Source organism: Salvelinus namaycush, chromosome 4, assembly GCF_016432855.1.
Source record: "Salvelinus namaycush isolate Seneca chromosome 4, SaNama_1.0, whole genome shotgun sequence".
NCBI classification, from domain to species: domain Eukaryota; kingdom Metazoa; phylum Chordata; class Actinopteri; order Salmoniformes; family Salmonidae; genus Salvelinus; species Salvelinus namaycush.
In genome coordinates this window covers 79,014,203-79,037,998 of record NC_052310.1, presented here as the reverse complement: position 1 = coordinate 79,037,998, position 23,796 = coordinate 79,014,203, and the positions used below count along the sequence as shown (strand labels likewise).

The 23,796-nt window shown below is 42.7% G+C and overlaps 1 protein-coding gene across 4 annotated transcripts; it reads right to left on the bottom strand.

Annotated features, from left to right (window-relative positions):
• Positions 1 to 410: 410 nt before the first annotated feature.
• eif2ak1 (eukaryotic translation initiation factor 2-alpha kinase 1) lies at positions 411 to 22,690 on the bottom strand. Of its 4 annotated transcripts, none has more exons than XM_038992388.1 (15): positions 22,602 to 22,690; positions 14,465 to 14,632; positions 14,116 to 14,252; positions 13,960 to 14,003; positions 13,592 to 13,691; positions 13,415 to 13,495; positions 13,184 to 13,280; positions 13,021 to 13,069; positions 12,555 to 12,927; positions 10,755 to 10,851; positions 10,513 to 10,619; positions 2,266 to 2,386; positions 1,906 to 1,985; positions 993 to 1,226; positions 411 to 697 (listed from the first exon to the last, which is right to left on the bottom strand). In XM_038992388.1, the coding sequence occupies exons 1-15, from the start codon at positions 22,630 to 22,632 to the stop codon at positions 572 to 574; spliced, it is 1,845 nt and encodes a 614-aa protein (XP_038848316.1). In that variant the 5' UTR covers positions 22,633 to 22,690; the 3' UTR covers positions 411 to 571. The 4 variants fall into 4 exon arrangements, with proteins under 4 accessions (XP_038848316.1, XP_038848318.1, XP_038848315.1 ...); XM_038992390.1 differs by lacking the exon at positions 22,602 to 22,690 and adding an exon at positions 22,289 to 22,510; XM_038992387.1 differs by lacking the exon at positions 22,602 to 22,690 and adding an exon at positions 14,897 to 15,310.
• Positions 22,691 to 23,796: the final 1,106 nt, after the last annotated feature.

The following is a 23,796-nucleotide window of genomic DNA, read 5'->3' as shown; positions in this document are numbered from 1 at the left end:
GCTCAGTGTGGAACGTGTTCATAGGAGTCGTAGAAAGCACTTACACGTCTGGACCTTTATGGTGAGATGCAACGGGTAAACTGTTAAAGGATCGTTTTTATGCATTATATTGGATTTGGATCGTTCTCAATCTGGAATGTAATGTGTGAGTGTGCTACATCCATTTACTTCGAAAGCAAAGTTTATACAACAACTGTACTCCCAGACGATTCATGACTGTTTGAGGCATGCATAACAATAATTAACGCGAGTGAGTGCGTCTTATTAATTGCCTGGAATTCAAGTGGTCAAACAAATACAAGCCTTGTTGGCTTGATTACCTTCATCATATGAGTATATTAGTCTCAACCACAAATTATGTAAATGAATCTTGACCAGATAAAAAATATTCAGTCTGCAATGAGACTGAGATGAGTATATTAAATAAGATTTATTGTACCGTTTTAAAACGTTAAATAATGGCACACTGTCAGATCCACACACACATTCAACCATTTGCACCAAATTATTCATGTGGTAAGGTAAAGGGTTTGAATATATTAGGTTTGAAGATGGGCAGAGGTGGTTGACGTCAGGTCTTGTTGGTTGGATGGGATGCTTGTTGCGTGCTCTGAGTTTGTAGCTGACTGATCTGTCTCCTGAGTCGAACTATCTCCTCTTCCTGCTCTTCAACCCTTCTCTGCAAGCCATGGATAACCTGGAAAGAGAAGAGGGCCATTGGAGATGTTTGATCTGTGATAAATGTTTTAACACTCTTCTCCTGATATTTACTTTTAGTAGTTTGGCACCAGATTGAACCTGGTTGCAGTGTCAAAGTGATCTAGGTCAAATATTTATATATTTATAGCCAAGCAATGCTACTAGCATTTGGCTCATGTCTGTTTGAACTTGATCAATAGCAGCGTAAATATGGCAAGGTGAAATTCAACAAGTACATCAAGCACATATATCAAACTAGTAGTCTCCTTCCCAGCCAGCCTGTTCATCCATACCATGTCTTTGCTGCTGAACAGCTCGCTCTGCAGCAGCTGTGTGGCGCTGGGTCGTAGAGAGGGGTCTCTGCTGGTCAGCAGTGTGATGTACTTGGCCAGGACAGGCCAGCACTGGGAGAAGGAGTCTGGGACCTTCCCCTCACGGAGGTCTCCTAGTGTACGCACGCGCTCCATCTCTGTCCCAAAGGGCTGGAACAGCTCCAGGGCCACCACTCCTATACTGTACATGTCTGACTACAGGCCAGAAGAAAAGGCATAGTGATCCAAATCAAATCAGTCACATATGTTTAGCAGATGTTATTGCAAAATGTGTAGCAAAATGCTTGTGCTTCTAGCTCTGAAAGTGCAGTAATATCTAACAAGTAATCTCTAACAATTACACAACATATACCCAATTCACACAAATCTAAGTAAATTAATGGAATGAAGAATATATAAATATATGGACGAGCAATGTCAGAGCGGCGTAGAATAGTATAGGATACAGTATATACATATGCGATGAGTAATGCAAGATATGTAGACATCATTAAAGTGACTAGTGTTCCATTTATTAGTGGCCAGTGATTTCAAGTCTATGTAAATAGGCAGCAGCCTCTATGTGCTAGTGTTGGCTATTTAACAGTCTGATGGCCTTGAGATCGAGAGACTGAAAAACAGCTTCTGTCCCAGATTTGATGCACCTGTACTGACCTCGCCTTCTGGATGATAGCGGGGTGAACAGGCAGTGGCTCGGGTGGTTGTTGTCCTTGATGTGTAAATATGTTTTATATATTGATTTACTGTGTATCAATTAGTTTATAAATACAAATGTTATGTTATATACATGTTTGTTTTATGTAGACAACTCACACTAATTGTGTCAAGTAATTTTGGTGTGTCAAATATTTCTGAAATTATGGAGATGATTTACCTTTGAATCATAGTGGGAGCCCTCCAGTTGTTCAGGTGCAGCATAAACAAATGTCCCCACTCCAGTGGTGTGTGAGGAACCTGCAGAAAGATTACAAGCAGTGTCAAAAATACACAGTACCAGAACCAACCAGGGAAAATGTTGTCATAGAAAATGATTTGGATGCAGAGCCATAGCCCCATCTACTGGCGATTTCAGGAATTACACCTATACCTACAAGTGTCCACTTTGATTTGATACACTGTATACATCTTTGAGATGTTGAATGTTTACATAGATATATATATTGTAACAACTGTTACAACCACTGAGCTTGTGGTGATAGACACATTAGAAAAATTTATGAAATCCATTTCTCACCAGTGTTCTGTGAGGTGGAGGTTGGCTTTGCCTCGTCATCCATTATTATATCCCTGCAAGCCAGTCCAAAGTCTCCAATCCTCACATGGCAGTCAAGTCCTTGCAGGAAAATATTCCTGGGCTATAAAACACAAAGCATACAAAATGTAAAACATTTACATATATTTTTATGGTGAGTGTGAGGTCATAATGCTATAGGAGATTCTAAAAGAAGGATTCTACTCTAAAATGCACAATTCTATTTTGTCATTACCACTAGGCCACATTAATGCTTTAGTATATTGTTCAACTTTTTAAAAAAAAGTCATCTCAAATGGGTAATATTAGTAACAAACCATGTCTTAACCCCTAATGCATGCGTTATACACGGAGTGTACAAACATTAGGAACACATGCTCTTTCCATGACACAGACTGACCAGGCTAATTCAGTTGAAAGCTATGATCCCTTATTGATGTCACCTGTTAAATCCACTTCAATCAGTGTAGATGAAGGGGAGGGGAGAGGTTAAAGAAGGATTTTTTTAAGCCTTGCTTGAGAGAATTGAGACATGGATTGTGTATTTGTACCATTCAGAGGGTGAATGGGCAAGACAAAAGATTAAAGTCCTTTGAACGGGATGGGCCAAACCCCATGTGGAACGCTTTCGACAACTTTTAGAGTCCATGCCCTGACGAATTTAGTCATCTCTAAGGGCAAAAGGGGGTGCAACTCAATTTGATGATATGCAGTTTAAAATTAACGAAGCAATAGTTAAAGGAGATGTGTCTAGTATTATCACATTTATAAAATCTCACCCCGTCAACGAACCTGTTCAGATTTGGAAATACTGTACTGTTTTTTCTACACTTCAAAGACAGGTAAGCGTTTAAAAACAGGTTTGTCATTTTTTCTAGCCTAAATATCTGCAAGAGCGTTATCAGTCACAGGGTCTGATACCCTGACCACGGTGACCCCTTTATTTGGCCCCTCAAAAAGTTCCTAAATCAGCTGCAGAAATATGATGCATCTATGCGTTGTTTAAAAAGCACTTTACAAATCAAGTTATTATTGTTAACATAATATAGCTCAGGTAGGATAGGCCTAAGTTTAATAGAACATACGGGTCGTCACCAAAATCTAATCCATATCGACGTCACCAGCGATGAAGAATGATGACGTTTCCAAACTTGCCAATTCTTCAGAAACAGCATCAGAGCACTGACAGAGTACAGTGCTGGAATTGGCTGTTCCGAGGCTACTGTTGAGGCTGAAAACCAGGATTTCACAATAACCAAACATGCAACTTTTCAATAACGTAGAGTAGGGGTTCCCAACCATTTTTGGCCCGCGACCCCATTTTGATATTTAAAAAAAATGTGTAACCCCACCATGTAAAAAAAGTGATGTAATCAACAGCCAATGTTTACTTTTTTAATTGGGGCTATGAAAGTCTATTACAAATCAGTCAGACAGTCCTTTTGACAGTAATTACAACTCAAAGTATGGTTTGAAGTGACAAATGCATGGGCGCAATTTTGGTTTTAGAAGTCGGATAAACACTCCAAAACAGACGCTCGGAGGCGTCCGCATGGTCCTAAAGCACACCATTGCCTAATTTTGTATCATTTTGTATCACATTCCAAGGATAAAACTAGGGAGGACAACATTTTTATTTCAGAATGTGGGGGTGGGAGGGACATGTCCCCAGTGAAAGTTGTGCCCCTGCTGAAATGCATCAGAAAGGTATTGGGAAATTCAGAAGATCCTCAGGCAATACTTTTTTATGATCTTCTGTGTAGAATCGAACATCATCAAAGATGATCTTTTCCCCCAGTCTGATATAGCGCCTGGTCTTGTCCATTCTGTTCTAAGGAGACTTGTAAAAAATTGTAGAGGGAAACAAGATATATACACGTGTTTCTGAGAGTCTTATCTTTCAGTGATGGGGTCATAAAATGTTGTAGTTTGAACCATTAAAAAGATAGAGCCACATTGGTAGGAAGAAAACAAAAAACGTTCTGTTTACTACAACTGCATCTAGCGTCTACTGGAGGTTACAGACATAACCCCGGAAACTATGAACCAAGCGCAATTTTTCAAATCTTATTTTTAGGAGTTTCTCCTCTCGGGACCCCATTTTAAAAACGACCCCTAGTTTGTAAAACACTGATTTGTAAAGCAAAGCGACAAACGCTTGAGTAGGATCTTCTACGAAACGAACGTAAACTGAAATGTTTAAACTTATTTTTCCATATATAGGACAGACACAACCTATGTGTTTGAATAAAACCAACTACATATAAAAACTGAGCTTGTCTGATGCTTTAAGCACACATTTGATTAAATAATTAAGACACACAAATTACTCAAGAAAGAGCCCGATGGTCATACTGTGTTAAAAAAAATGACAGTGAGTGCCTGTGTGACTGGCGCACATTGTCTCGCTCTCCTACCTACTGCAGCGAAAAGGCACCACAGCACAGCAAGTGTTAATTGCGCTGTCCGTGCTGAAGCAGCAACATTTCAGCCATTTAGTTTCTTACTTGTTTCTGACTGAAAAGTTCTGTTACCGAAATCCCTTATTTGTTTAGGAAAAAGATTCCCTCTTCCCTCAACCCTTTCTTTAAGTGACACATGTATGCATCACATGCATGTGACCAATAGGGCCTGACCTATAGATTATCATAATCACATCAATAAATTGGTTATAACAAACTCTGAACGCAGTAATGTCAATAGCAAAATGGATGCGGAGGACGTGAAAAAGAAACTCAAAACGGGACAATGTTTACAGGTTGTTCAGGAGGGATAGGGGAAGTTAGATCTTTGGAAGACATTTCACTTAGTTGTGGAAACTATTGGAAATCAAGAAAAAGGAGGGTATAGGAGCAAGCGTTGCGTGAGTATTGTGTGCGCCAAACAGTTGCGGTTAGATTACAATATTATGATTTGGAAATGGGTGTACCAGAGAGTCTGTTCTAACGGGGAAAAAATATATAATATAAAGCCTTTATTACAGCAGACTAAAAACAGTTGCATGCATTCATGAATTGTGGTTTATTTATTGTTTCGGATAATTATTCAAAGCTCACTTTTTCTTATTTAATTTTAAAACTAAAATGCTTGATTGCATTTCAAAGCATGAATGTTTCGTATGCTGTGTGATGGCATGAACAAATGAACAAATGAATGATACAGTAGCCTATATATTGAAATATAGGCCTAAGTAAGTTACGGTATTAAGACTAAACAGGATGCGCTCTTTGGCCCACAGCTTGATGGTGGTTATACAAAGCTAAGCCTACTAATGATAACGACATTACTTATTATTATAATGATGATCATAATAATAACAATCAGAAGGAGATCAATAAAAAGGAGTGTATAGGAGCGAGAGCTGCGTGCATATTATGTGTGGCAAACAGGTGCTGTTAGATTACAATATTATTTATCTGCCTGTTTGGAACAGTTGTAACCAACACTAAATAATTAAGTAATACCAGCCTGTTCTAACGGAAAAAAAATAGTAAAGCCTTTATTACAGCAGAGCAAAGATTAAAAACTGCCGAATCCGACATTTTGCCATTGCATGAGGCTTGGTGTTCACGGAATCAGTAGGTTATTAAACAAACACTAACAGGAAACAGAAGCAAAATCCATCTTCTGTAGATATACAATGACTTGCAAAAGTATTCACCCCCTTGGAGTTTTTTTTCTATTTTGTTGCATTACAACCTGTAATTTAAATTGATTTTTATTTGGATTTCATGTAATGGACATACACAAAATAGACCAAATTGGTGAAGTGAAATGAAAAAATCTGAAAAGTGGTGGGTGCATCTGTATTCACCCTTTGCTATGAAGCCCCTAAATAAGATCTGGTGCAACCAATTACCTTCAGAAGTCACATAATTAGTTAAATAAAGTCCACCTGTGTGCAATCTAAGTGTCACATGATCTCAGTATATATACACCTGTTCTGAAAGGCCCCAGAATCTGCAACACAACTAAGCAAGGGCCACCACCAAGCAAGCGGCACTATGAAGACCAAGGAGCTCTCCAAACAGGTCAGGGACAAAGTTGTGGAGAAGTACAGATCAGGGTTGGTTTATAAAAAAATATCTGAAACTTTGAACATCCCACGGAGCACCATTAAATCCATTATTAAAATAATTGAAAGAATATGGCATCACAACAAACCTGCCAAGAGAGGGCCGCCCACCAAAACTCACGGACCAGGCAAGAAGGGCATTAATCAGAGAGGCAACAAAGAGACCAAAGATGACCCTGAAGGAGCTGCAAAGCTCCACAGCGGAGATTGGAGTATCTGTCCATAGGACCACTTTAAGCCATACACTCCACAGAGCTGGGCTTTATGGAAGAGTGACCAGAAAAAAGCCATTGCTTAAAAGAAAAAAAATAAGCAAACACGTTTGGTGTTCGCCAAAAGGCATGTGGGAGACTCCCCAAACATATGGAAGAAGGTACTCTGGTCAGATGAGACTAAAATTTAGCTTTTTGGCCATCAAGGAAAACGCTATGTTCGGTGCAAACCCAACACCTCTCATCACCCCATCCTCACAGTGAAGCATGGTGGTGGCAGCATCATGCTGTGGGGATGTTTTTCCATCACAGGGACTGGGAAACTGGTAAGAATTTAAGGAATGATGGATGGCACTAAATGCAGGGACATTTGAGGGAAACATGTTTCAGTCTTCCAGAGATTTGAGACTGGGACGGAGGTTCACCTTCCAGCAGGACAATGTCCCTAAGCATACTGCTAAAGCAACACTTGTGTGGTTTAAGGGGAAACATTTAAATGTCTTGGAATGGCCTAGTCAAAGCCCAGACCTCAATCCAATTAAGAATCTGTGGTATGACTTAAAGATTGCTGTACACCAGCAGAACCCATCCAACTTGAAGGAGCTGGAGCAGTTTTGTCTTGAAGAATGGGCAAAAATCCCAGTGGCTAGATGTGCCAAGCTTATAGAGACAAACCCCAAGAAACATGCAGTTGTAATTGCTGCAAAAGGTGGCTCTACAAATTATTGACTTTGGGGGGGTGAATAGTTATGCACGCTCAAGTTTTCAGTTTGTGTGTTATTTGTTGTTTGTTTCACAATAAAAAATATTTTGCATCTTCAAAGTGGTAAGCATGTTGTGTAAATCAAATGATACAAACCCCCCCAAAAATCAATTTTAATTCCAGGTTGTAAGGCAACAAAATAGTAAAAATGCCAAGGGGGTGAATACATTCGCAAGCCACTGTAACTGATGCATAATAGCCACATTACTTAGTTAGCTTGATTTCCAAAGTGCCCATTGAGGCAGTTATATTATGGTTTGTAAAGTGCCACAGGGTGCTCTGCAACAACTGAGTCAACATCAACGCAGAGGTCAATGATTTGGTTGATTGGTTTATTGATAGATATATTGGTTGGTTGGTTAATTGATCATTTGAAGAAACCTCTAAAATTGTTCCATCACTATGTTGAGAAGAAAAAAAAAAGATAATTATCAAGCTTAAACTCAAAGCATGATGAAGTTGCCTGTAGACACTGATGTTATTGTCAGTTTTGGATTTATTTATATATACACTACTCAAAAGAATAAAGGGAACACTTAAACAACACAATGTAACTCCAAGTCAATCACACTTCTGTGAAATCAAACTGTCCACTTAGGAAGCAACACTGATTGACAATAAATTTCACATGCTGTTGTGCAAATGGAATAGACAACAGGTGGAAATTATAGGCAATTAGCAAGACACCCCCAATAAAGGAGTGGTTCTGCAGGTGGTGACCACAGACCACTTCTCAGTTCCTATGCTTCCTGGCTGATGTTTTGGTCACGTTTGAATGCTGGCGGTGCTTTCACTCTAGTGGTAGCATGAGACGGAGTCTACAACCCACACAAGTGGCTCAGGTAGTGCAGCTCATCCAGGATGGCACATCAATGCGAGCTGTGGCAAGAAGGTTTGCTGTGTCTGTCAGCGTAGTGTCCAGAGCATGGAGGCGCTACCAGGAGACAGGCCAGTACATCAGGAGACGTGGAGGAGGCCGTAGGAGGGCAACAACCCAGCAGCAGGACCGCTACCTCCGCCTTTGTGCAAGGAGGAGCACTGCCAGAGCCCTGCAAAATGACCTCCAGCAGGCCACAAATGTGCATGTGTCTGCTCAAACAGTCAGAAACAGACTCCATGAGGGTGGTATGAGGGCCCGACGTCCACAGGTGGGGGTTGTGCTTACAGCCCAACACCGTGCAGGACGTTTGGCATTTGCCAGAGAACACCAAGAGTGGCAAATTCGCCACTGACGCCCTGTGCTCTTCACAGATGAAAGCAGGTTCACACTGAGCACGTGACAGACGTGACAGAGTCTGGAGACGCCGTGGAGAACGTTCTGCTGCCTGCAACATCCTCCAGCATGACCGGTTTGGCGGTGGGTCAGTCATGGTGTGGGGTGGCATTTCTTTGGGGGGCCGCACAGCCCTCCATGTGCTCGCCAGAGGTAGCCTGACTGCCATTAGGTACCGAGATTAGATCCTCAGACCCCTTGTGAGACCATATGCTGGTGCGGTTGGCCCTGGGTTCCTCCTAATGCAAGACAATGCTAGACCTCATGTGGCTGGAGTGTGTCAGCAGTTCCTGCAAGAGGAAGGCATTGATGCTATGGACTGGCCCGCCCGTTCCCCAGACCTGAATCCAATTGAGCACATCTGGGACATCATGTCTTGCTCCATCCACCAACGCCACGTTGCACCACAGACTGTCCAGGAGTTGGCGGATGCTTTAGTCCAGGTCTGGGAGGAGATCCCTCAGGAGACCATCCGCCACCTCATCAGGAGCATGCCCAGGCATTGTAGGGAGGTCATACAGGCACGTGGAGGCCACACACACTACTGAGCCTCATTTTGACTTGTTTTAAGGACATTACATCAAAGTTGGATCAGCCTGTAGTGTGGTTTTCCACTTTAATTTTGAGTGTGACTCCAAATCCAGACCTCCATGGGTTGATAAATTTGATTTCCATTGATAATTTGTGTGATTTTGTTGTCAGCACATTCAACTATGTAAAGAAAAAAGTATTTAATAAGAATATTTCATTCATTCAGATCTAGGATGTGTTATTTTAGTGTTCCCTTTATTTTTTTGAGCAGTGTATATATTTTTTGCTGCTTATTTTAGCTGTGGGGCAGCAGGTAGCCTAGTGGTTAGAGGGCCAGTAACCGAAAAGTTGCTAGACCGAATCCCCGCGCTGACAAGGTAAAAATCTGTCGTTTTGCCCCTGAACAAGGCAGTTAACCCACTGTTTCTAGGCCGTCATTGTAAATAAGAATTTGTTCTTAACTGACTTGCCTAGTTAAATAAAGGTTAAATATGTTTTTTTAAATGTTCTTGATGTTCAAACAATCTGGCCTTAAATGGCCATGTACTCTTATAATCTCCACCCAGCACAGCCAGAAGAGGGCTGGACATTCCTCAGAGCCTGGTTCCTCTCTAGGTTTCTTCTTTTCTAAGGAGTTTTTCCTAGCCACTGGGCTTCTGCTGTTGTTTCTGGTGAAAGCATGCATGTTTATAAATGCACATTTTTAATAAAGTTTGCTTTGAAGGTGATGAATAAGTCGGGGAACAGCACCCTCAACCTGGCTGACCTGGTGGCATCCAACAAGCCAGTGAAGGCCCTGGGAGTGGACCTGAGCTGTACCCTTGAGCTGCTGGACCAGGGGGCTGACCCAAACACAGTGAACCATGCCGGGCACATGGCCCTGCATGAGGCCTGTAGCGAGGGCCACAAGGCCGTGTTGGAGCTCCTCCTGAAGTATGGAGCCAACGTCAACCAGCTGACTGACCACTGCAGGGGAGTACTGCCTCTTCCTGTTCCTGGAGCAGAAGCTCAACCTGAGGCACACCTCTCTGCTGGGGAAGCTGCTCGTCGTGACCTACTGCCTGACCAACAGCTCTTTAATGCTCCCAGAGTTCTTCGACCAGAAGGACCAGCTATGTCACGTTTGTTAAGGAGGGTGATGAAATCCCACCTCGGTTCCCCCGCTTTCCCAATATGGAGGACTTCACCATGCCTCAAAGAGTCTAACTCCCCCTGTCCATTAAGGTGAAAGCATGTTACTTTTACATTTTAACACACATTACCTCATGTGATCTACCTCAGAGGCAAAACCTCCTTTGTGACCATTTGATGGTGCACTTCTATTCTTGTGAAATTAAATATACACTTAAATAATATACACTTGTAAAGAACATACCTTCAGGTCTCTGTGCATGATACTTCTAGAGTGAATGTATTCCACTCCTTCAAGTATTTTATGTAGAATGCTAAGGGTTTGTTTCGTGTCCACAGACCCGTAAGGATCTGTAAAAGAAAAGCCAAAACATACTCATTAACAAATTCTGCATAATATAAACGTAATCAAAACATTGATAATGTTGAATGAAGAGTGAAAGCAACAAAGGGGTGTATCTTATTGTGCAAGTTATATATGCTCACTTTGTGAGATGTGTTCGGTGGTTCTCTCTGAGATCCAGTCTTTGAGTGAACGTTCACACAACTGCATCTGAATATACAGCATGAGGTGGAACTGCACCTGAGGTAGCCATAGAATAGTGTCCAATAAAATCAGAGTTTGACAAAAAGGGAATCTATACACTACCAGTCAAAAGTTTTAGAACACCTACTCATTAAAGGGTTTATCTTTATTTTTATTATTTCCTACATTGTAGAATAAGTGAAGACAACAAAACTATGAAATAACACATATGGAATCACATAGTAACCCAAAAAGTGTTAAACAAATAAAAAAATATTCTATATTTGAGATTCTTCAAATAGCCACCCTTTGCCTTAATGACAGCTTTGCACACTCTTGGCATTCTCTCAACCAGCTTCATGAGATAGTCACCTGGAATGCATTTCAATTAACAGGTGTGCCTTGTTAAAAGTTCATTTGCGGAATTTATTTCCTTCTTAATGTGTTTGAGCCAATCAGTTGTGTTGTGACAAGGTAGGGTTAGTATACATAAGATAGCCCTATTTGGTAAAAGACCAAGTCCATATTATGTCAAGACCAGCTCAAATAAGCAAAGAGAAACGACAGTCCATCATTACTTTAAGACATGAAGGTCAGTCAATATGGAACATTTCAAGAAAGTGCAGTCGCAAAAACCCTCAAGCGCTATGATGAAACTGGCTCTCACAAGAATGGAAGACCCAGATACCTCTGCTGCAGAGGATAAGTTCATTAGAGTTACCAGCCTCAGAAATTGCAACGCAAATAAATGCTTCAGAGTTCAAGTAACATGCACATCTCAACATCAACTGTTCAGAGGAGACTGTGTGAATCAGGCCTTCATGGTCGAATTGCTGCAAAAAAAACAATACTAAAGGACACCAATAAGAAGAAGACTTGCTTGGGCCAAGAAACACGAGCAATGGACATTAGACCGGTAGAAATTTGTCCTTTGGTCTGATGAGTCCAAATTTGAGATTTTTGGTTCTTTGTGAGACGCGGTGTGGGTGAACGGATGATCTCCGCATGTGTATTTTCCACCATAAAGCATGTAGGAGGGGTGGTGGTGTGGGGGTGCTTTGCTGGTGACACTGTCTGTGATTTATTTAGAACTCAAGGCACACTTAACCAGCATGGCTACCACAGAATTCTGCAGCGATACGCCATCCCATCTGGTTTTGGCTTAATGGGACTATCATTTGTTTTTCAACAGGACAATGACCCAAAACACCTCCAGGGTCTATAAGGGCTATTTTACCAAGAAGGAGAGTGATGGAGTGCTGTATCAGATGACCTGCCCTCCACAATACCCCGACCTCAACCCAATTGAGATGGTTTTGGATGAGTCGGACCGCAGAGTGATATGTTATGCTCAGCATATGTGGGAAGTCCTTGAAGACTGTTGGAAAAGCATTCCAGTTGAAGCTGGTTGAGAGAATGCCAAGAGTGTGCAAAGCTGTCATCAAGGCAAAGGGTGGCTACTTTGAAGAATCTCAAACATAAAATATATTTTGATTTGTTTAACACTTTTTTGGTTACTACATGATTCCCTATGTGTTATTTCATATTTTGGATGTCTTCACTATTATTCTACAATGTAGAAAACAGTAAAAAATAAAGATAAACCCTTGAATGAGTAGGTGTTCTAAAACGTTTGACTGGTAGTGTATATACAGGGGACATTTGTAGATGTCAGAGTTGGAAGGTTAGAGGATTGTGTTAAAACAACAGGATAAGAGGCCCTACTGAGCTACATTATACAGGTTACACAGTATCAATACCTCCTTGGTGGGGCATTTTGTGTCCCATTCCTCGCTCCCCACGTCGATGTAGGAGTTGTTGTTCAGCTCCATCCTGTTCCTGGTTCCTGAGGCCTCCCCTGACAGGGCCGAGCCATCCCAGCTGACCACAGGGCAACCGTCGGGTGTCAGGCCACGCCGTCCCAGGAACACACAGGGGACAAAGTTCTCTGAGACACGGGTGTGGCGCATGGTTTTAGGACACACCGCCTGCGTGCTCTTCTCCTCTTTAGGGGCCAGGGCTTTCACTCGGAGGATCTCTGGTACTTCTGCAATGGCCACTGGCTCCTTCGAGTGATCTGAGCTCTCAAAGACTATTGAGGAGCTGTTGCTACTGCCGGCACTCTCCTCAGTGCTGTGAGAGTGGGAAAATACATGTTTCAGAATCTAATATGATATTCAATCATAACTGGTCTTATAATTCAGTTATATGAGATAATAATGGTACCGTTCTGGCAGCGCAGGCGTTTCCAGTGCTGGGAGTATTGATGCAGGGTCTGAAATAGAGAAATGTAAATGAAAAAACAACAATAATGAAGAGAGGTTAGCTATGAATAAATGAAATCATTTGAATTTCGAACACGTCAGAGGAGAGAAGTAACGGAAGTCACTGATAAAAGCAGGTGCAACATGCTCCATCCAGGCAGTGTGGTAGCCCACTACATTGACGTGCTGAAGACTGGATAACACTTTCACTTCTCTCAGAACCTGAAACAAAGACAGGAAAATACTCAATGATAAACTCACTTGTGTCCGTTATCGAATACTGCACTGAAGTATACTGCATTTTTGGATCATTAAAACTCAATACATTTTAAATGAATTGTGTATATATAACATACCTTCATGCAGTCTTCCCGTGAAACATTCTTGATGAGAATTTTCTTCACAGCATACTTCTGGCCATCCAGCTTGTTTGTTACCTGGAAAGCACATGACCAAAACGAAGGAGGGGGAAATTATTCCACTGTAGGTTATATTAATGCATTGGTATCATTTTTATTTTGACTAGACAGTACCTTAAAGACTTTGCCATAGGATCCTTTTCCAAGTCTAGAGAGCTCTTCAAACTCGCTGAGGTAGCGAGATGTCTGTGCCTGGAACAGACCCTCTGTTGGTCTACGGTGAGAGGAGGACAGATCCTCAAAATCCTCTCACAATGCAACATACACAGCAGTACATTTAATTTATTTTTACATTTTAATCATTTAGCAGACGCTCTTATCCAGAGCAACTTACAATTAGTGCATTCATCTTAAGATAGCTAGGTGAGACAACAACATATCACAATCGTATCAAGTACATTTTCCCTCAACAAAGTATTTGTCGGCAAAGTCAACGCTAGTAGCAAAAGACAAGTGCCATTTTTTTTCTGTACTAATCTTACCTTAGTGTACGGCTCTGGCTGTCTGTATTACATAATCTTTGACCCTGAAATGGCAGGAAAAAAACTGGTCAGTAAGTGAACATCAATGATAAACAAGAAACTTGACCATGCATGTCCCGCATTACATTATCACTAAATGGCCACATCAAGTGTTACCTGTGGGAACAGGGAGGTGCTGGCAGCATCCAGTAGTTCAATGAAGGCTCTGTTGTGTTGGAGTCTGACTGAACTGAACTCATCACTGATGGCCAATGGGGAGAGGAGGTTCATCGCTGCTAAACGCTGACCAATGACTGTAGAGGACGGCACAGAACAGGAAGTTATTCACTGTAGTGTTTGTTGTTCACAAGTTCTTTTTTTCTTCTAATGATTTTTCACACAAAACAATATTTTTACATAAGTCAGTGATGTTTTAAAATAATCATATGCTAACCTCCCTCTACACAACAACCAGATAATGTTAATGTTCTATTGACCGAGAAAGAGTTTAGTTGATCCTCTGTACCTTTGAACAGCATACGTGAGCGGGTAGGGTCGCTCTCGTAGACAAAGCACAGGTGTTCCAGCAGGGACCCAAGCAGAAGGTGGTTGGGGATGGCTGAGGCAAACTCCTGGATGGACAGGTACTGCTTGCCAGCTATCAGAACCTCACAGTTGTTATCCGAGTCGGACGCTGTGTTTACATAGATGAGAATGAGAAACAGGACAGAGAAGTGAGTGGTACGTGTTTGTAACAAGATTATCGATTATGTAATAAATGGAAAAAAGCAAAGTTATGTGTCTCAATGGCGAACAGCCCCCTTCAAAACTTCCTGTAGCCAGATTGCCAAAATTGCATAACAAATAAATCACCAACATGTGTGTGATTACTTTAGTACTGCTTTTATGAAGAAAATAAGATTTATAGTTAACAGTTGAAAGAGCAAATGTATCTTACCTTCGGCAATAACTTTGGCAATTAGCGCTGCAATTTCTTTCTCCCCTAGGTCCATTTTGTCTAACGGTATGTGTGATATTAGCTCAATATGAAAAACTTCCAACACTAATGCAAGATTAACCTAACCACTTCAAAGTCAGCCAGCCCATCATGTTTATGCATGCTGGGGTGTGCTCAGTGGTAAGGCTTATCTGTCTACAACAGTACACACAGGTCCCTCCACCCAAGGTCGCTAACACGGAGGAAAATATAAGGGAAGAAGAGGTGTGAGAAACATGCCAAAAACAGTATGTAATGTAATCTCATATTTGTGTATGACGACTGTTGGTTTATACTGTACTCATTGGATTTGGCAACAGTTTATGTACAGTACCAGTCAAAAGTTTGGACACACCTACTCATTCAAGGGTTTTTCCTTTATTTTACTATTTTCTACATTGTAGAATAATAGTGAAGACATCAAAACTATGAAATAACACATAGGGAATCATGTAGTAACCAGAAAAGTGTTAAACAAATCAAAATATATTTTATATTTGAGATTCTTCAAAGTAGCCACCCTTTGCCTTGATGACAGCTTTGAACACTCTAGGCACTCTCAACCAGCTTCATGAGGTAGTCACCTGGAATGCATTTCAATTAACAGGTGTGCCTGGTTAAAAGTTCATTTGTGGATTTTCTTTCCTTCTTAATGCATTTGAGCCAATCAGTTGTGTTGTGACAAGGTAGGGGTGGTATACAGAAGACAGCTCTATTTGGTAAAAGACCAAGTTAGTCCATCATTACTTTAAGACATGAAGGTCAGTCAATCTGGAAATTTCAAGAGCTTTCAAGTTCAGTCGCAAAAACCAACAAGCGCTATGATGAAACTGGCTCTCATGAGGACCACCACAGGAAAACAAGACCCAGAGTCACCTCTGCTGCAGAGGATAAGTTCACTGCACTTCAGATTGCAGCCCAAATAAATGCTTCACAGAGTTCAAGTAACAGACAGCATCAACTGTTTAGAGGAGACTGTGTGAATCAAGCCTTCATGGTCAAATTGCTGCAAAGAAACCACTAATAAAGGACACCAATAAGAAGAAGAGACTTGCTTGGACCAAGAAACACGATCAATGGACATTAGACCGGTGGAAATCTGTCCTTTGGTCTGATGATATTTTTGGTTTCAACCGCCGTGTCTTATGAGACGCAGAGTAGGTGAACGGATGATCTCCGCATGTGTGGCTCCCACCATGAAGCATGGACGAGGAGGTGTGATGGTGCTTTACTGGTGACACTGTCTGTGATTTATTTAGAATTCAAGGCACACTTAACCAGCATAACTACCACAGCATTCTGCAGCGGTACACCATCCCATCTGGATTGCGCTTAGTGGGACTATCATTTGTTTTTCAACAAGACAATGACCCAACACACCTCCAGGATGTGTAAGGGCTATCTGACCAAGGAGAGTGATGGAGTGCTGCATCAGATGACCTGGCCTCCACAATCACAAGACCTCAACCCAATTGAGATGGTTGGGATGAGTTGGACCGCAAAGTGAAAGAAAAGCAGCCAACAAGTGCTCAGCATTTGTGGGAACTCCTTCAAGACTGTTGGAAAAGCATTCCAGGTGAAGCTGGTTGAGAGAATGCCAAGAGTGTGCAAAGCTGTCATCAAGGCAAAGGGTGGCTACTTTGAAGAATCTCAAATATAAAATGTATTTTGATTTGCTTAACACTTTTTTGGTTACTAAATGATTCCATATGTGTTATTTCATAGTTGATGTCTTCACTAGTATTCTACAATGTAGAAAATAGTAAAATAAAGAAAAACCCTTGAATGAGTAGGTATGTCCAAACTTTTGACTGGTACTGTATGTCATATCCTTGATGTTAAATTGACTGTCTGCCATCAGTATCTAGTACTGAACTGTAATGGGAAACATGTCCACTGTTTTTGTGTTGTTGTTTTTTAACCTTAACCTTTATTTAACTAGGCAAGTCAGTTAAGAGCAAATTCTTCTTCACAATGACGGCCTACCAAAAAGGCCTCCTGCGGGTACGGGGGCTGGGATTAAAAATATAAATAAATGAAATAAAAATAGGACAAAAACACACATCACGACAAGAGAGACAACAACACTACATAAAGAGAGAACTAAGACAACAACATAGTATGGCAGCAACACATGACAACACAACATGGTAGCAACACAACACGGCAGCAGCACAACATGGTATCTTGTCCAACAAGATGACGCCGACAGAGACGGTCGCCTCGCTTCGAGTCCTTAGGAAACTATGAGGTATTTTGTTTTTTTTATGCATTCTTTCTTACATTGTTACCCCAGGAAATCTTAAGCCTTATTACATACAGCCGGGAAGAACTATTGGATTTAAGAGCGACGTCAACTTACCAACATTACGACCAGGAATACAACTTTCCCGAAGTGAATCCTCTGTTTGGACCACCACCCAGGACAATGGATCTAATCCCAGAAGCCGACCCAAGACAACGGTGCCGCAGAAAGGGCAGACAGAGTGGCCTCCTGGTCAGGCTCCGTAGACGTGCACATCACCCACCGCTCCCGAGTATACTACTCGCCAATGTCTAGTCTCTTGACAACAAGGTAGACGAAATTCGAGCAAGGTTTGCCTTCCAGAGAGACATCAGAGATTATAACATTCTGTTTCACGGAAAAATGTCTCTCTCGGGATATGTTGTCGGAATCAGTTCAGCCACCGGGCTTCTCCATGCATCGCGCCGACAGAGATAAACACCTCTCTGGGAAGAGGAAAGGTAGGGGTGTATGCTTCATGATTAATGACTCATGGTGTAATCATGACAACATACAGGAACTCAGGTCCTTCTGCTCACCCGACCTAGAATTCCTCACAATCAAATGCCGGCCATATTACCTTCCAAGAGAATTCTTGTCAGTTATCGTCACAGCTGTGTACATTCCCCTCATGCAGACACCAAGATGTCCCTAAAGGAACTTCACTGGACTCTATGTAAACTGTAAACAATATATCCCGAGGCTGCATTTATTGTAGCTGGGGATTTTAACAAATCAAATTTGAGAACAAGGCTACCTAAATTCTATCAGCATATTGATTGCACTACGCGCAGGGGTAATACACTCGACCACTGCTACTCTAACTTTTGCGATGCATACAAAGCCCTCCCCCGCCGACTCTTCAGCAAATCCGACCACGATGCCATCTTGCTCCTACCATCTTAATGTATAATGTGGCGTACAGCAGGTCAGCCACCAGGGAGAGACTCGTCGAGGCCTGGTGGCAGACGGAGTCGACCTCACGAGGTGATGGCTCCCTCTGCTGGACGTGCCAGGTCTCGACGGGCCCTCCAGCTAGGACTAATTGAGGCTGATTGTGGTTGGTGGGTAATCAAGGGCTGATTGCTCAACAGCTGTATGAGTCCCATAAAGCTGCCAGAAGGGCAGCACACAAGGAGAGGGACTGGGGGAAGAAAGGTGACTTCCGTATAGTTGGAGACGGTTCCCGAGCTAAAAGGAGGGAGTTCAGTTTTTGTGCCCGACAGGATTACAGCAAACCCGGAGCCCAAAAGACGGTATCCCAGAGAGTGTCTCATGGGGGAGACCTATCCTTTTCTTTTGATTTATTATTTAAATAAACACCCTTGAAACCGAGCTAATCATACTCTGTCCGTGTCTGATCTATGTAAACGTCTTGACCAAACCCCCTGGTCTGCCACAATAGGCAGAAACTCAAACAGGATGTCCAGTGACTAGAACCATTCAACACTGGTCTGACCAATCGGAATCTACGCTTCAAGATTGTTTTGACCACGCGGACTGGGATATGTTCCGGTCAGCCTCACAGAATAACATTGACCTATACGCTGGCTCTGAGTGAATTTATAAGGAAGTGCATTGGAGATATTGTACCCACTGTGACTATTAAAACCTACCCTAACCAAAAACTGTGGATGGATGGCGGCATTCGCTCAAAACTGAAAGCGTGAACCACCGCATTTAACCATGGAAAGAGGTCTGGGAATATGGCTGAATATAAACAGTGTAGTTATTCCCTCCGCAAGGCAATCAAACAAGCAAAATGTCAGTACAGGGACAAAGTGGAGTCACAATTCAAAGGCTAACCCTAACCCTAACCCTCAGACACGAGACATATGTGGCAGGGTCTACAGGAAATCACGGACTACAAAAAGAAAACCAGTCACGTCACAGACATCACGCTTCCAAACAACAAACTAAAGACCTTCTTTGCCTGCTTTGAGGATAATACAGTGCCACCATCGCGGCCCGCTAACAAGAACTGCCACCCCCCCCCCCCCCCCCCTTCTGTGAGTAAAACCTTTAAACGCGATGGTGGTCTCGCTAAACGTGATGGTGGTCTCGCAAGGCTGCTGGCCCAGACAGCATCCCTAGCCATGTCCTCAGAGCATGCGCAGACCAGCTGGCTGGTGTGTTTACGGACATATTAAATCGCTCCCTATCCCAGTCTGCTGTCCCCACATGCTTCAAGATGGCCACCATTGTTCCTGTACCCAAGAAGGCAAAGATAAATTAACTAAATGACTACCGCCCCGTAGCACTCACTTCTGTCATCATGAAGTGCTTTGAGAGACTAGTCAAGGATCATATTACCTCCACCTTACCGGCCACCCTAGACCCAATTCAGTTTGCATACCGCCCTAACAGGTCCACAGACGATGCAATCGCCATGACACTGCACAATCACATCTGGACAAGAGGAATACCTATGTAAGAATGCTGTTCATTGACTACAGCTCAGCATTCAACACCATAGTACCCCGCCCTGTGCAATTGGGTCCTGGACTTTCTGACGGGCTGCCACCAGGTGGTGAAGGTAGGAAACATCTCCACCTCGCTGACCCTCAACACCCCACAAGGGTGCGTGCTCAGCCCCCTACTGTACAACCTGTTCACCCCCGACTGCGTGGCCATGCACGCCTCCAACTCAATCATCAATTTTGCAGACGACACAACAGTAGTGGGCTTGATTACCAACAACGATGAGACAGCCTACAGGGAGGAGGTGAGGACACTCGGAGTGTTGTGTCAGAGAGGCTGCTACCTACATGGAGACCCAATCACTGGCCACTTTAACAAATGGATTACTAGTCACTTTAAACAATGCCACTTTAAATAATGCCACTTTAATAGTGTTTACATACATTACATTACTCATATCATATGTATATATGATATGTCAGAACCAGAAGCGAAAGCATTTCGCTACACTCGCATTAACATCTGCTAACCATGTGTATGTGACAAATAAAATCTGATTTGATTTAACATTATTGGGCACAGACAACAGCACAAAGCGCAAGAAGGTAGAGACAACAATACATCACGCAAAGCAGCCACAACTGTCAGTAAGAGTGTCCATGATTTGGTCTTTGAATGAAGAGATTCAGATAAAACTGTCCAGTTTGAGTGTTTGTTGCAGCTCGTTCCAGTCGCTAGCTGCAGCAAACTGAAAAGACGAGCAACACAGGGATGTGTGCGCTTTGGGGACCTTTAACAGAATGTGACTGGCAGAACAGGTGTTGTATGTGGAGGATGAGGGCTGCAGCAGGTATCTCAGATAGGGGGGAGTGAGGCCTAAGAGGCTTTTATAAATAAGCATCAACCAGTGGGTCTTGCGACGGGCATACAGAGACGACCAGTTTAAAGAAGAGTATAGAGTGCAGTGATGTGTCCTATAAGGAGCATTGGTGGCAAATCTGATGGCCGAATGGTAAATAACATCTAGCCGCTCGAGAGCACCCTTTACTGCCGATCTATAAATTACGTCTCCGTAATCTAGCATGGGTAGGATGATCATCTGAATCAGGGTTAGTTTGGCAGCTGGGGTGAAAGAGGAGCGATTACGATAGAGGAAACCAAGTCTAGATTCAACTTTAGCCTGCAGCTTTGATATGTGCTGAGAGAAGAACAGTGTACCGTCTAGACATACTCCCAAGTACATGTATGAGGTGACTACCTCAAGCTCTAAACCCTCTGAGGTAGTAATCACACCTGTGATTCTTCTTCTTACCAAACCACATGACCTTTGTTTTGGAGGTGTTCAGAACAAGGTTAAGGGCAGAGGAAGCTTGTTGGACACTAAGAAAGCTTTGTTGTAGAGCGTTTAACACAACATCCGGAGAAGTGCCAGCTGAGTATAAAACTGTATCATCTGTGTATAAATGGATGAGAGAGCTTCCTACTGCCTGAGCTATGTTGTTGATGTAAATTGAGAAGCGCGTGGGGCCTAGGATCGAGCCTTGGGGTAGTCCCTTGGTGACAGGCAGTGGCTGAGGCAGCAGATTTTCTGACTATACACTGCACTCTTTGAGAGAGGTAGTTAGCAAACCAGGCCAAAGACCCCTCTGAGACACCAATGCTCCTTAGCCGGCCCACAAGAATGGAATAGTCTACCGTATCAAAAGCTTTGGCTAAGTCAATAAAAATAGCAGCACAATATTGCTTAGAATCAAGGGCAATGGTGACATCATTGGGGACCTTTAAGGTTGCAGTGACACATCCATAACCTGAGCGGAAACCAGATTGCATACCCGAGAGAATACTATAGACATCAAGAAAGCCAGTCAGTTGATTATTGACAAGTTTTTCCAACACTTTTGATAAATAGGGCAAAATAGAAATAGGCCTATAACAGTTAGGATCAGCTTGATCTCCCCCTTTAAATAAAGGATGAACCGTGGCTGCCTTCCGAGCAATGGGAACCTCCCCAGAGAGGAGACAGGTTAAAAAGGTCAGAGATAGGCTTGGCGATTATAAAGAAGAAAGGGTCTAAACCGTCTGACCCAGTTGTTTTTTAGGGTCAAGTTTAAGGAGCTCCTTTAGCATCTGGTTGCATCAACAGAGGGTTATGACTCAGAAGGTTATCTTTTTAGGGCTGCAGAATTGGTCATGAAGCCAACCAACCAATAGGAGTGAAGGAAAGACATGGCTATAAACAACATTCTAGAAAAATCTCTCACTTAGCTGATTGCTCATAGCTAAATGAGTTATTTGTGAAAAATGTGAGGAGGGATGTAGCCACAGCTGTGATGTACTAGCTATCTATCTGCCCCATGGTGATGTGATGGTGGTGTGGATCAAAAGCAGCCCCCAAAACTGTCCAGGTAGGTTGAGAGGTTTGCTGACAGGACGACTGCGCCCACAGCCCCACACATGATTTCTCAATTCTGCCTAGCTAGTTAGCATGAACATATTTGTACAATGTCTGTCAACTTACTGTCAAATATAACCTCGTCGTCATCTTCACTAGTGGTCAAATTAAACACACTACACTCATGTCCGGTTGTGGTGGTGGTTAGATTTCGGTGAATCAAGAAGTTGATCACGCTGCTGCTACTTGAACTTACCCCTCGTTGCCCGTTCAGAGAGCTAAACATGGCGATTTAGGAAGATTCAGCTTGTTAACCTATTAAATATGACCTAACTTTTAGAATACTTAGGCGTTAATATTTTCCATTCCGCATGAATCATAACTAGTTAATTAAGGTAGACGTTATTCTAAAATAATCACGTCAAAAGCTCGTCAGAATAGTCCCATACGGGCTAGTGTCAGTATTGCCGAACAATACACACATGAAGGGAGTGAAGTCTTGTCTTAAAACACCATGAGCTGAACATAAATTCAGTTGAATAATTTCACGTCCACTGTGAGAAGCTTACCAATTAAGTCTGACTTCTTTTGTATCATCATATATTGATGAGATTGTATCACATTTAGTAACTCTATCCATTTATGCAATACATTTAACTCGGCCTTGTTCGTTTTATTATTTTGTGGGACACGTCAGATAGTCCCTGTAGCATCTCATCTCATTTCGTTTCCTTATCATGTGATCCTTGCAAATGATGACGATGTAACGCTACAAATGTTTATTGGTGACATACAATTACAACCTTGTGTATCGTCATCGTAGCCCATCACTGACTGACACAGGCTTTTCTTTTCAAAGGTGAGTGGCAGACTTGCGCGCTCTACGCAGAATCACTCGCGACCAATCTAAACAAGCGCGCGCAGCCGGAGAGATGCATGCGTCAACATGAGGAGGAGGAGGACTACTTTAACGCTTCGAACACACCGACTGAGAAATGGCATCAATGCTGCATAACATTTTGCGCAGCTATGCAACTATACTGATGCAGGTATCTTTTGCAGACGGTCGCATGCGGTTGGACACATGGAGGAGAGAATCAAGTTCAGTATCCTCAAAACTGTGTCTTTTTGACACAACTGCTGACAGCTACAGGGACATAAACACAAAAAATGGTGCCTTGTGTAACGGATGTGAAATGGCTAGTTAGTTAGCGGTGGTGCGCGCTAATAGCCTTTCAATCGGTGACGTCACTTGCTCTGAGACCTTGAAGTAGTGGTTCCCCTGCGGCTTTTGTGGAGCGATGGGTAACTATGCTTCGTGGGTGACTGTTGTTGATGTGTGCAGAGGGTCCCTGGTTCGCGCCCGTGTTGGGGCGAGGGGACGGTCTAATGTTATACTGTTACATTGATGCTGTTGACCCGGATCACTGGTTGCTGCGGAAAAGGAGGAGGTCGAAAGGGGGGTGAGTGTAACGGATGTGAAATGGCTAGTTAGTTAGCGGTGGTGCGCGCTAATAGCCTTTCAATCGGTGACGTCACTTGCTCTGAGACCTTGAAGTAGTGGTTCCCCTTGCTCTGCAAGGGCCGTGGCTTTTGTGGAGCGATGGGTAACGACGCTTCGTGGGTGACTGTTGTTGATGTGTGCAGAGGGTCCCTGGTTCGAGCCCGGGTATGGGCGAGGGGACGGGCGTAAAGTTAAACTGTTACACTTGTGCTATATGTGGCTAGTTAGCTAGCTAGCTAACCTAGCTTGCTAACCTAGCC